The following is a 13217-nucleotide window of genomic DNA, read 5'->3' as shown; positions in this document are numbered from 1 at the left end:
CAGAAGTAGATGTGATCAGAAAAAAAGGAGTAAAACAGGAAGTGCTGTCATTGTAAACCGGAAGTGACATCATCGGAAGTAGCCACAACCAGAAAAAAAGGCGTAAATGCCGGTATTGAGAAGACCCGCAGCCCAACCCGCAGAACCACCGACCCCTGTCTTTACCCATACCGAGAACTTCTCCCCTCAACCCGCAAGGTACCGCAGGTTTTTGCGGGTAACCCTCAGGTTCCCGACCCACTGCAGGACTCTATCTCCAGGAACTTTATTCATCCTTGTGTTGCTCCCCCACTCTTTTTACATTTGATTGTGGCTCACGGGTAAAAAAAGGTTGGCGACGCCTGGACTAGAGTCTCCAGTAAAGTTTTCAGCTAATGGAGAAGTGATCAAATAGGACGCAACACAGTCTGTCTCTGAACTCCATGGGGGGAGTCGGACATTTTAAATGTTGCACTCCCATAGGAATTATAACTTTATTGCTTTACCATAAGAGACTAAAAGTAGTTTTGAGCTTAAAAATCAACTGCTTTTCAAGCCATTGTTTTAAAGGGATGGTTCACCTTTAAGTTAACCTTTAGTATGTTATAGAATGCCCTATTCCTAGCAATAGGGCAATGTTTTTCATTATTTAGTTTGTATAGGGAATGCAAATAAATACAACCACTCCAACTCACCGCAAATCACAAGGTATAAGTCTGGCAGCTTGAAAGTGTACAGCCAGGTACTGGATTCCCTTTAGTGTCCCACACCGCATGCAATAGAAGAAGAAAAGGTGGGATTCCGCACACCAGGGTACTTTAAAAGCTTAAATCTTTTTATTTAAAAGACATGCAGCATGGTTGCTACGTTGCTGCGTGTCTTTTAAATATGGATGACTAAAGATTTACGCTTTTGAAGTACCCCACTGTGCGGAACTCCACCTTTTCTTCTTCTATTTAGTTTGTATAGTTTTGAATTATTTGCCTTCCTCTTCTGACACTTTCATATGGGGAGTCAACAACCACAGCAGCCAAAAACAAGTGCTCTGTGAGGCTACAATTTTATAGCTATTGTTCCTTTTTATTCAACTTTCTATGCAAACCCTCTCCTATTCACATTCCCGCCTGTTATTAAAACCACTGCCTGGTTGCTAGGGTAAATAAGACCCTGGCTGCCAGATAGCTGCTGAAAGTCTAAATAACTGAAAAAGAATAAAAAATTAAAAGCAATTGCAAATATTGATGAGTGAAATTATTCGCAAAGTTTCGCAGCAAAAATGACTCTTAACAGGTGAAAAAATTTGTCACGTGTCAAAAATTTGTCCCACAATTTGTTGTGCATCAAAGAACTGTCGCCCATAGAATTCAATGCATTTTGGCAAATCTTTTGGTGAAGCGAAACTGGTCAGATTCACCCATCACTATTTGCACATTGTCTTAGACTATCACCTTCTACATCATGCTAAAAGTTAATTTTATAGGTGAACAACCCCTTTAAAAATCCTTATAGAAAGTTTTTAGAAGAGTGGTGGGATGTGTGTGGACAGTGTTGGGGTTCTGTGATCTGCTGGTCATTAGCTAAGGAGCTACTGGTAGATTGCAATATGGATGTGTTCCAGAGTCAGTTATCTTTGATTTTGTTTGTGCTGACATTAGCTTTAAGTTAGCTTTAAACATCTGCTGTGAGAGGGAGACCCCTCTAAAAGATGTGTAAGGCCTACTTGTCGATCTGATCCCAGATTGCTGAGAGGGGTATAGTGAAGAGTAATTTAATTGTTTCAGAAACAGTACAGAATGTTTAAATTATAATACCGGTAATTAGAAAGCTTCATATTTCCAGGAGATAAAGCTTATATTAAATGTTCATTTTGGCGATAGTTCCCCATTTCACGATATGTTTGTTTTGTGTACATGGAAATCAGTAATTAAAACGTGTTTAAAATATAAAAATCACCTTGGAGTTCCATGGCCTGTATAAAAGCACTCAGCTTATGCCTTTATATGGTCATGGAACTCCTCAGAGACTTATAATACACTAATATTTTACAATAAGGGGTACGTTATTCAATATATATGTGTGTGTGTGTGTATATATATATATATATATATATATATATATATATATATGCTAGCAGCACACATTACCAATTGATTTATTTAAAGAGAAACCTCTTAATCCATATTGCTTACGTTACTCTTTGTTTTGTACAGGCAAGAAAATGTCTACATCAAGATCTAACTCACTGGAGTTTACACAAGTATGGAATGTTTATGTCTTTTACTGGGAGTATTGTTAAGTGATTAATAGCATTTCTAGCGACTTCTTTACTCAAGCTTTAGTTCTCATTTAAAAGGTATTTTTTGTGTTGCTTCAATCAAAATTTACCCAAAATCCAGAATCAGGAAAATCATTTTGAACATCCACAGCAGTTTTAGTCTATGTGTTTATTTCTCTGCTAGCTTGCCTTGAATTATTTCTCAGTTTGGTTTTAACCCAGGAGTGTCCAAACTTTTTACAATGAGGGCCGGATTTGGTGAGGTGAAAATGTGGGGGGCTGACCATTCAGCCTGACATTCTTTGACCCATTAACATCATTAAACTCATTTAAACAAGGAATTGTTTAGCAGTAGCTGTAATATTTGGGCACATTAGTGAAATGATGTGTCACTTGGTCTATACTGCTGCCTGTGTGCTGAAGGTGTTAGCAATAGACACGTACTGGCACGTAGTGACGCACTGCTTCATATACTTCTTTTATGGCTGAAGGTGTCAATAGACATACTGACGTGCCAGTACAATAAACTAAAGACATATGCGAGAGCGGCGCATCACCTCGTGCCAGTACGTGTCTATTGCCAACACCTTTAGCACACAGGCAGCAGTATAGACCAAGTGGTAGATCATTTCACTAATGTGCTCAATATCACTGCTACGGCTACATGATTCCTTATCGCATTGTGCTGGCGGGCCACATTATTATTGATCTCATGGTGGAGGCTGTGGGCCGGTGTAAATTTGAAAACGTGCCACAATTGACCTCCGGGCCTGACGTTGGACATACCTGTTTCAACCTGTCATAGCACAATTTTAACAGTATTAATTTTACAGTTTGCCCAATCTCTTTTATGTATAGAATTCTTTCAGAATAAATATAATGCATCATATATGTATCCATTGATATCCCCTAACTTTTTTTTTTTTTTTTCTAGAGTGAGGTGTTTTTGGAGTATGAATACCCCAAGTGCTTTGCAATCTGTGGTTCATTATGAAGCCAACCTGGCACATTCATGTCTCCACATGTGCAAAGTGCTAGTCTTATTGGACCTTTACTGATACGGCTGGGGTCATAGGCAGATTTTGAAGTCTGATTCTGGGCTAAAGGATTTCGAAATGAGACAGACACAGAGCCTTATTTCATATTATCTCAGACCAATCCAAAAATGACAGGGCAGATGGGCCGTTAGCTATTATTTCATACACTCTGCACATGACATACAAAACATGACAATCTTTAGACCTTAAATATCATGCTTAGAGCTGACATTCATTTTAAGCTTTTTCTCAAAAAGGAAATGGGGGTCACTGACTTAAAGGAACAGTAAATAAAAAAAAAAAGAAAGTGTTTTAAAGTAATTAACATATACTATACTGTTACCCTGCACTGGTAAAAGTTGTGTGTTTGCTTCAGAAACACTACTATAATTAATATTAATAAGCTGCTGTGTAGCCATGGGGGCAGCCATTCAAGCTGGAAAAAAGGAGAAAAAGCACAGGCGATATAGCAGATAACAGATAAGCCCTGTTGAATACAATAGTGTTTTATCTGTCAGCTGCTATGTAACCGGTGCCTTTTTTCAGCTTGAATGGCTGCCCCCTAGCAACACAGAAGTATTATTTATATAAACTATACTAGTCTTTCTAAAGCAAACACACAGCTTTTACTAGTGCAGGTTAAAACTATATTCTATTTTAATTACTGTGATAAACTAGTGTTACTGATCCTTTAAGCAGGTAGAAATATTTTGCTCTCTGCTCAAATGCTATTGTTACTTTTTATGACTTATCTTGTCAATTCGGGCCCTCCCCCCATTTACCTTCCAGCCTCTCATTCAGACCACTGCTTAGTTAGAATTCCTAACCGGAGAGCTGCTTAACAAACCACTAAATCTATCTACATGATGCAAACAGTTTATCTAAAGGAGAAATCTTAAACAGACATTATAATGACAGATTACTTATTTAGAAAAACAATGTGTATTACACCGCATTTCTGGATGATTAAAATGGGATTAGTCCAAGGAATACTAGTAAGAGCAATACAAAAAATTGATAATGAGCTGTGAATAAACCCTGGAAATACCAGAGTTTTCATTGCTCAAAATGGATAATGAGCACTTAATTAACCCCAGACATGCCAGTAAGATCACTGCATAAAATGGATAATGAAGGCTGAATTAACCACAGACATGCCAATGAGATCTCTGCTTAAAATGGATAATGCCCACTTATTTAACCCCAGGTGTGCTAGTAAGATCACTACACAAAAGATAATATATATTAAATTAACCCCTGATATGCCAGTTTGAACATGTATAATGAACATTAAATTAGTCCCACGCATGCCTGTAAGATCTCTGCACAAAATGAATAACGAGTACTGAATAAACCCCAGACATGTCAGTAAGAACAATATGGATAATGAACATTGAATTAACCCCAGATTTACCATAAAGATTACTGCACAAAATAAATAATGATCACCAAATTAACCTCAGACCTCAGTAAGTAAAATCAATGCACGACATTGATAATGAACACTGATTTAACCCCAAACATGCAAATAAGATCTTTGCACAAAATGGGTGATTGGATGAAAATAGATGAATCCCCAGACATGCCAGTAAGTTAACTTTACAAAATAGATAAGGAACATTTAATTAACCGCAGAGAAGCTAGTAAGATCACTACTCAAAATGCATAACGAAAAAACTATAAAACATTTTTTTTTAAAACCCTGACAATTTAATATGTTCCAGTTTTGGATAAATGGTTAGTTCATTATTACTTCAAAGGGGACTGATTTTAGGGGGACAGGGCAGCACAGATCCTTTCAACAGCTTCTATCTCAGTCTTCTCTAGTACACCACATTTAGGGCAGGACTAGACTGGCGATTCCGCCGCGCTGAGCAAAATCACAGGCGTCACGTCGGATGCAACGGAAACAAGGTAAGTAATGACAGTGTCGGATCTTGTGGCATTGTTGATGCGACACAACTGTCGGATGCAGACGCAGGGTGCAGCGTCTGCATCTGACAGTCGTGTCGCATCAACAATGCAACACGATGCAACAATTGAATTACTTACCTTATTTCCGTCGCATCTGATGTGACGCCTGCGATTTTGCGCAGCGCGTCGGATCGCGGCGGAATCAGCCTTGTAGTCCTGCCCTGGGGTCCTCTTTATGATGCTGTGTAAATCATTGGGAAAAAACATCACCAGTGATGTTTCCTATTGCAACCAATTAGCAATTAGATTTCAACAGTCACCTACAAGTTAGAAAACAAAATCAAGATCTAATTGGTTGCTGTGGGCAACATCACCAATGATGTTTTTCTCCGCTTTTTAACAAAGCATGATAAATAGGCTCCTAATTATGAGCTTCTAATTATTATTATTATATTTTTAGTTTAATTTATTTATTAATTCAAAAAGTTTTCCGAAAATGTTTGCATTTTATGTTTTTTAGTTTTTGCATTCTGTCTATGCTAATATATAAATAATTTTGGAGTCTTAAGGGTTCACTGACATAAGAAGTCAAACAGACACCAGTTGTGTTAAGTAGTAAAAGTCCCAGTAATTCATCTTAATAACAAGGTAGTTGATGTGAGTTATATATTAAGGTTCGAGTTTTTCGATTTCGAATTTTCAAGGTGTTTTTTTTGGTTATAACTCACAGTTTCGGATTTAAAAGAAAAAAAACAAATTTTTTGAGATTTATTATACCCCCACCCTGGAGATCTTGAATCCGAAAATAATCCAGCTAAAACCTGTCGAGGTCATGTAGGAGTCAATGGCAGAGGTTCCTTGAACTATTTGAAGATGTAATAGCCTTCATGATGTTAGCGGGGTTTTTTTTCGGAGGGTATAGTTTGAAAACTCAATCAATTCAAGCGATTGGAGTTTTTTTTATCTCCGAAAACACAATTCATTTGAGTTTTTGGGTTTTCCAACTCGAATTTGCAGAATTGAGTTTTTCTCAAATAAGAATAAAAAACTCTACATTCTACCTATGATAATGTAATGGATTCTAACTCACCTTCCAAAGATGGCGTCCAAGATGGCGACCCCCTGCCTCACCGCATGGTTCCTGATGGGCGCAGCTCCATGGTGTCATCGTCTTCCTGCTCCCGGATTGGCCGCCGGCGACGGAATGGACGCCGGCGTCAGAATGGGCGCCGGCGTCAGGACGTCAGCGTGGGGACGCTGGCGTCTGCGTCTGACGCAAGCGCGTCAGCGTCTGACGCCAGTGCGTCAACTTTGGCGCCAAACTCAGAGACTACTTAAACCTCTCTCCCCTTCCAGTCCTTGCCCAACTATAGGTTCCTGTTCGTCTGTTCCTGGGTGTGATATACTGCTTTTGATTCTTGTGTACCGACTCTTGCCTGTTATTACGATTCCTGTTGTCTGCTGCCTGGTCTGATCTATTTGCCTGTACCTTGACGATTCTTTTGATAAACCCTCTTGTACCTCGAACTTGGTTTGGTCTCCTCTTTGGTCTACACTATTACTGCGCCTTCGGGCCCCTTACAGTATAGTTGGGCCATGGACCCTTTGGAGGAGACTCATGCTTCGCCTGATGTTGGTGAAACCATTCGAGCTTTGGCCTCCCGAATTGACTCTTATGAAGTACTCCAGTCTCACTTTGGTCAGGCCATTGGCGCAGTCCTGGAGAAAGTGTCTACCTTGACTCCCGTGGCACCAGTCGCTGTACCTGCAACCCCGCTCCAAGTCTCCGAGCCTCGCATCCCCGCACCTCCTCTCTACAGTGGTGATCCTGACGCTTGCAGAGGGTTCATTATCCAATGTGAGATCCAGTTTGCCCTGCTGCCAGGTCAGTTTGTCTCGGAGCGAGCCAAAGTGGGTTATGTTATCTCTCGTCTGCAGGGAAAGGCCCTAGAATGGGCATCACCCTTTTGGGAAAAGAAGGATCCTCTGATCGATAATGCCTGTACCTTTCTCCATGAGTTCCGGACAGTGTTTGATGCTCCTGGACGAGCCATAGCTTCTTCGGCTCGGTTGTTCCAGCTCCAGCAAGGCTCCCGCTCGGTTCCGGAGTATGCCATTGAGTTTCGCACCCTGGTAGCGGAGACGTCGTGGAACAATGATGGTTATCATGCTGCCTTCTACAACGGCCTGGCTATAAGAATAAAGAACGACCTCGTATCCCGGGAAATTCCTCCCCGTTGGGAAGAGTTGGTCGCCTTGGCCGTGAAGGTCGATACTCGCCAGAGGGAGTTCCAAGTCGAGCTAGACCGTGAGCATTCTAAGAGGAACCCTCGTTTCCAGCCTATCCTGGCCCCCCGCTTCCAGAGACCCCTGCTCAACAATCCTGCTTACTTCTCGCCCTCTCCACCTCCTGCGGCTTCTGCTTCTTCCTCTCCTACATCTGCTGAGGAATCGATGCAGATTGGACGGGCCCGTCTTTCCGAACAGGAGAAGTACCGGAGAAAGGCGGCGGGATTATGTCTCTACTGCGGGGGCAAAGCTCACTCCATCCTCGAGTGTCCTGTAAAGCCTGGAAAACGCCAATACCTCGGTAAGTTTGGGGAGACTTACCTGGGTGGAGTTTGTCCTTCTCCCCGACCGTCTGGTCATCGTTTCCTACTTCCGGCACAGATCCAGTTTGGCTCCCGGAGGATCCCGGTTCAAGCCTTCGTAGATTCTGGTGCTGCCGGGAATTTCATGGACAAGACTTTTGCCAGCCGACATGCTGTTCCTCTTCTTCCTCTGGCTATTCCTCTGCGAGCTCTGGCAATTGATGATCGTCCTCTGTCTTCTGCCATCATTTCACAGACCACTTCGGAACTTTCACTCAAAGTGGGCACCCTGCATTTGGAGAGACTGTCCTTTCTTCTTATTGATTGCCCTTCTACTCCTATTGTTCTGGGTCTTCCATGGTTATGCACCCATAACCCAGTCATTGATTGGTCTTCTTCACAAGTTGCCCGTTGGAGTCCACATTGCCAACAGAACTGTTTACCTGCTGTGCCCATTGTCAAAGTTTCCTCTGTGTCTTCTAAGCCCTCTCTTCCAGTTGTATATCAATCCTTTTCGGATGTCTTCAATAAGGGCTCCGCTGAGACTCTTCCTCCCCATCGACCCTACGACTGCCCAGTTGAACTCCTGCCTGGTTCCATGCCTCCTCGTGGCCGCACCTATCCTCTGTCTCCTTCTGAAACAGCAGCCATGAAAACCTACATTCAGGAGAATCTTCAGAGAGGGTTCATTCGTCCCTCATCGTCTCCTGCTGGAGCAGGTTTTTTCTTTGTCGAAAAGAAGGATGGCAGTCTGCGGCCCTGCATCGACTATAGAGGGCTGAATAAAATCACTATCAAAAACCGTTACCCTCTCCCCTTAATCTCTGAACTTTTCGATCAGTTGAGAGGCGCTAATCTCTTCACCAAACTTGATCTTCGGGGCGCCTACAACCTCATTCGGATCCGAGAGGGCGATGAATGGAAGACCGCTTTCAATACTCGTGACGGGCATTATGAGTACCTTGTAATGCCATTTGGTCTATGTAATGCCCCTGCGGTCTTCCAGGAGTTTGTAAATTACGTTTTCAGAGATTTGTTGGGGCAATGTGTAGTCGTTTACCTGGATGATATCCTCATTTTCTCCAAAGATCTTCAGGAACACCGTTGTCAGGTGAAGGAAGTTCTTCTTCGTCTTAGAAAGAATAATCTCTTCGCCAAGTTGGAGAAGTGTTCTTTCGAGGTGCCTTCCATCCCTTTCCTTGGGTATATAATCTCACAACAGGGGTTCAAGATGGATCCAGCCAAGGTTACTGCAATTCTTGATTGGCCTCTACCCACCAGCGTCAAGGCTATTCAAAGGTTTATTGGCTTTGCCAATTATTATAGGCAGTTCATTAAAGGCTTTTCCTCCAAGATTTCTCCTATTCTTGCTCTTATCCGCAAAGGGGGCAAACCTCAGCACTGGCCCCCTCTAGCTGTGGAAGCCTTTGAAACATTGAAAGAGGCCTTTTCTTCTGCACCAATTCTGAGACACCCCGAACCTCTTCTGCCCTTTTTCCTTGAAGTGGACGCCTCTGATGTGGGAGCTGGAGCCGTTTTATCTCAAAGGTCTTCTTCGGATGGGAAGTTACATCCGTGTGCATTCTTCTCCAAAAAATTCTCTTCTCCCGAGCAGAATTATGACGTTGGGAATCGTGAACTGCTCGCGGTCAAATTGGCCCTGGAGGAGTGGAGGCATCTACTTGAGGGATCTTCTATTCCTGTGACCATCTTTACAGACCACAAGAACCTTGAATTTATCCAGTCCCTGAAACGTTTAAATCCTCGTCAAGCCAGATGGTCTTTATTTTTCTCCCGTTTTAATTTTATCATCACCTTTCGTCCTGGCTCAAGAAATAGAAAGGCTGATGCGCTGTCCAGGAGTTTTGTTCCCGAGATTTCTTATTCTGAAGATCCCGAACCTATAGTGCCTCCTTCCAAGATTGTTGCTGCCTTGTTTCCCTCCTTGGCTTCTGAACTTCTTTCTGCCCAGGCCTCTGCTCCTGATAACATTCCCTTGGGGGTTGCTTTTGTTCCACCTGAGTGTCGCCAGGCCATCCTATCTCAAACTCACAATTCCAAACAAGCTGGTCACCCGGGGATTGAGAAGACCACTGAACTCCTGTCACGCTTGGTGTGGTGGCCATCGATGAGAAAGGACGTGAAAGATTTTATTTCTTCCTGTGCTACCTGTGCTGTCTCTAAAGCTAGTCATTCTTCTCCCAAGGGTCTTCTCCTGCCGTTGCCCATCCCTTCTCGCCCTTGGACTCATGTGGCTATGGATTTCATTGTCGATCTGCCCTTATCCTCCGGCCACACTGTGATCTGGGTGGTGATCGACAGATTTAGTAAGATGGCCCATTTTACTCCACTTCGGAAGTTGCCTTCTGCCTCTGAACTTTCTGAACTTTTTATTAAACATATTTTTCGCCTCCATGGTTTTCCTGCTGAGATTGTTTCTGATCGGGGTTCTCAATTTATATCCAAGTTCTGGAGGTCGCTATGCAAGGCCCTTAATATTTCTCTCCAATTTTCCTCTGCTTACCACCCACAATCCAATGGTGCTGCTGAACGGGTCAACCAGGCTTTGGAGCAGTTTCTACGCTGTCATGTGTCTCTGTGCCAGGACGATTGGTCGGATCTTCTTCCTTGGGCTGAGTTCGCTCACAATAATGCGCTGCATTCCTCTTCCCTAAAGTCTCCCTTCTTCTGTGTTTATGGTCGGAATCCGTTGGCCTTTCCTCAAGATCTTCTTCTTACCAACGTTCCTGCGGCCAACGACCAAGCTGCTCACATGTTGGCTATCTGGGAGGCCACTGCCACTAATTTGGAGAAGAGTTCCCTGGCTCAGAAGAGGTTTGCCGATAAGAGAAGAGTTCCTGCCCCTCCATATTCTCCTGGTGACAAAGTTTTTCTTTCTACTCGTAATATTCGTCTGAAAATTCCCACTCCCAAACTTGGTCCTAAGTTCATCGGCCCTTATCCTGTCGTCGAAGTCATCAACCCTGTGGCGGTCCGCCTTCAACTTCCTCCGGAGATGCGGATTCCAAATGTCTTTCATGTCTCGTTACTTAAGCCTGCTGTGTCTTGTCCTTCTTCTTCTTCCCCAGCTCCTGTCCTGGTTGATGGTCACCAGGAATTCGAAGTCAAGAGGATTTTGGACTCCCGTTTTTCCAGGGGTACTCTTCAGTATCTCATTGAGTGGAAAGGATTCGGTCCGGAGGAGTGCTCCTGGGTGAGGAACTCGGACGTCCATGCGCCTGCCTTGGTCCGTAAGTTCCATAGACTTTTCCCTTCTTCTCCTAGTCTCGGTGGTCCTGAGGCCCCCCCTAAGGAGGGGGGTACTGTAATGGATTCTAACTCACCTTCCAAAGATGGCGTCCAAGATGGCGACCCCCTGCCTCACCGCATGGTTCCTGATGGGCGCAGCTCCATGGTGTCATCGTCTTCCTGCTCCCGGATTGGCCGCCGGCGACGGAATGGACGCCGGCGTCAGAATGGGCGCCGGCGTCAGGACGTCAGCGTGGGGACGCTGGCGTCTGCGTCTGACGCAAGCGCGTCAGCGTCTGACGCCAGTGCGTCAACTTTGGCGCCAAACTCAGAGACTACTTAAACCTCTCTCCCCTTCCAGTCCTTGCCCAACTATAGGTTCCTGTTCGTCTGTGCCTGGGTGTGATATACTGCTTTTGATTCTTGTGTACCGACTCTTGCCTGTTATTACGATTCCTGTTGTCTGCTGCCTGGTCTGATCTATTTGCCTGTACCTTGACGATTCTTTTGATAAACCCTCTTGTACCTCGAACTTGGTTTGGTCTCCTCTTTGGTCTACACTATTACTGCGCCTTCGGGCCCCTTACAGATAAATAACCCCATATATGTACATTTCTGCAGTGCGCATCATCTGGGTTTCTGGTCGTTCACATTGCATTCTATGCATAAAGCATTTCCGCAAAAGAGGATAAACTTTATAACAAGTAATAAAACCATTCAGTCTAGTCTGAAATGTGAGGTTTGTTCCAATTTGGCTCTGTTTATTTCAATACGCCAGACTCCAATGCCAAATCAGTTGTGAATTTCCTTTTAATTTGGTTAACACTGCTAACTATCATTTGCTATAATTTTTTGCCACTTGTTTTATAAACAAAAGAACTGACAAAGCACAGCTAACCTTTCTCTTTACCCCCATTGCTTTCCTTTCCTCTGCCAAGTGTACAGTTCAGTGTTCGGTCACCTGTATCTGTTGTTTTCTCACATTTTAAAATAGTTCTCAGCACCCGTCATGTTCTCTGCTGCTTATTTTTAAGCTTCAAACATTGCCTGGCTCATTATTCCGTAAGGGGGTTAAGGCCTTCTCGTCAGACCGGAACTGCCCACTAATTAGAGTGCTGCACTTGGCACTGAATGTGTCATGCTTGCAAGCTTTCCTACTGTGATCATTTCTATTCATGCTGTCTTATTAGAATTGTACAATAGATGTGAATGTCACTGGGCACCCACTGGAAAGTCCCAAGTAAATCTCCTAGCTGCCTTTTTATTTCAGCACGGATTTAGGCATGCAAATACAGAGCCTTTTTTTAAAGGAAAATTATAGTTATAATAATATCTTTCAACCTATATGACTTATACAGTCTCTGGTTTATTGATCAATTCTTTTACATTTGAATGAAAGTGTTCAAGTTTGCTCCTGTTGTAAATAAGTAGAATATATATTTTTTTTGTATAGGACTTTAAAAAAGATTTTCTCCTCGCATATAACTTTTTTAATTGACCTACAACTTATTATAAGACATCATTTATGCATTCAACTTGTTTTGTAGAAACTATAAGTAGTTATTATAATGAAGCCCAAAGAGAAACGTCTGTATTATTCCACATGAGAGAAAATGTTTTTTCAGGTCTCTCCCCCACCACACTATCATTACTTATATATAAACGCAGCCCCTAGTTTTTTTTTAACCATTTGTTTCATCGTTGTAAGAGGTTTTTGTTTTATTAAGCAAGCACCATATCATTTAGGTGGGCCTTGTGGGGTCATATCTGAGTTTTAATGCGAATTTAAATAAAATATTTTTTTAACTGAAGAAAAAAGCCTTGGGACAGTTATCTTTTGATATAGGAATTTTTCGCATATGATTGCCTGTGAACTTGGGTGAGTCCCTTAGGCTTAATTAAGCCAGAAATCAGATGTGGACTCCCAATTGATGAATATTACAATATCATTTTAGTCAGTTGTTATGGTGTTAAAATGTCAGTGTGCACAAACCAAAATAACAGCATGCAGTTATTAAATATATAAATGTAGTCTATAATGAACTCAGGAAGGAGTGTAAAAGAGGGCTCCATCTACGTTTCTTTTTCTGAAATGTGAGAACCTTCTGCTTTTTTTTTTTTTTTGCATTTGTGCCTTGGCCTTAATTCCTAGGAGTCTTTTAAGTACAACCC

The 13217-nt window shown here is 42.6% G+C and overlaps 1 protein-coding gene across 3 annotated transcripts in view; it reads left to right on the top strand.

Moving 5' to 3' along the window:
* LOC108717360 overlaps positions 1-13217 on the top strand; it is a 57491-nt gene that overhangs the window by 1120 nt on the left and 43154 nt on the right. For 2 of the 3 annotated variants that reach the window (XM_041568441.1, XM_041568440.1), the window contains exon 2: positions 2190-2236. In XM_041568441.1, the coding sequence (XP_041424375.1) occupies positions 2198-2236 (39 nt within the window). In that variant the 5' untranslated portion in view covers positions 2190-2197. Of the gene's footprint in view, positions 1-85; positions 199-2189; positions 2237-13217 lie in introns of those variants that run through there. The other variant, XM_041568445.1, reaches the window with a different exon arrangement.

The sequence above is a fragment of the Xenopus laevis genome, chromosome 1L (assembly GCF_017654675.1).
Source record: "Xenopus laevis strain J_2021 chromosome 1L, Xenopus_laevis_v10.1, whole genome shotgun sequence".
In the NCBI taxonomy this organism is placed as follows: Eukaryota; Metazoa; Chordata; class Amphibia; order Anura; family Pipidae; genus Xenopus; species Xenopus laevis.
The sequence above is the reverse complement of the archived record's forward strand: the minus strand, read 5'-3'. Positions and strand labels throughout refer to the sequence as shown.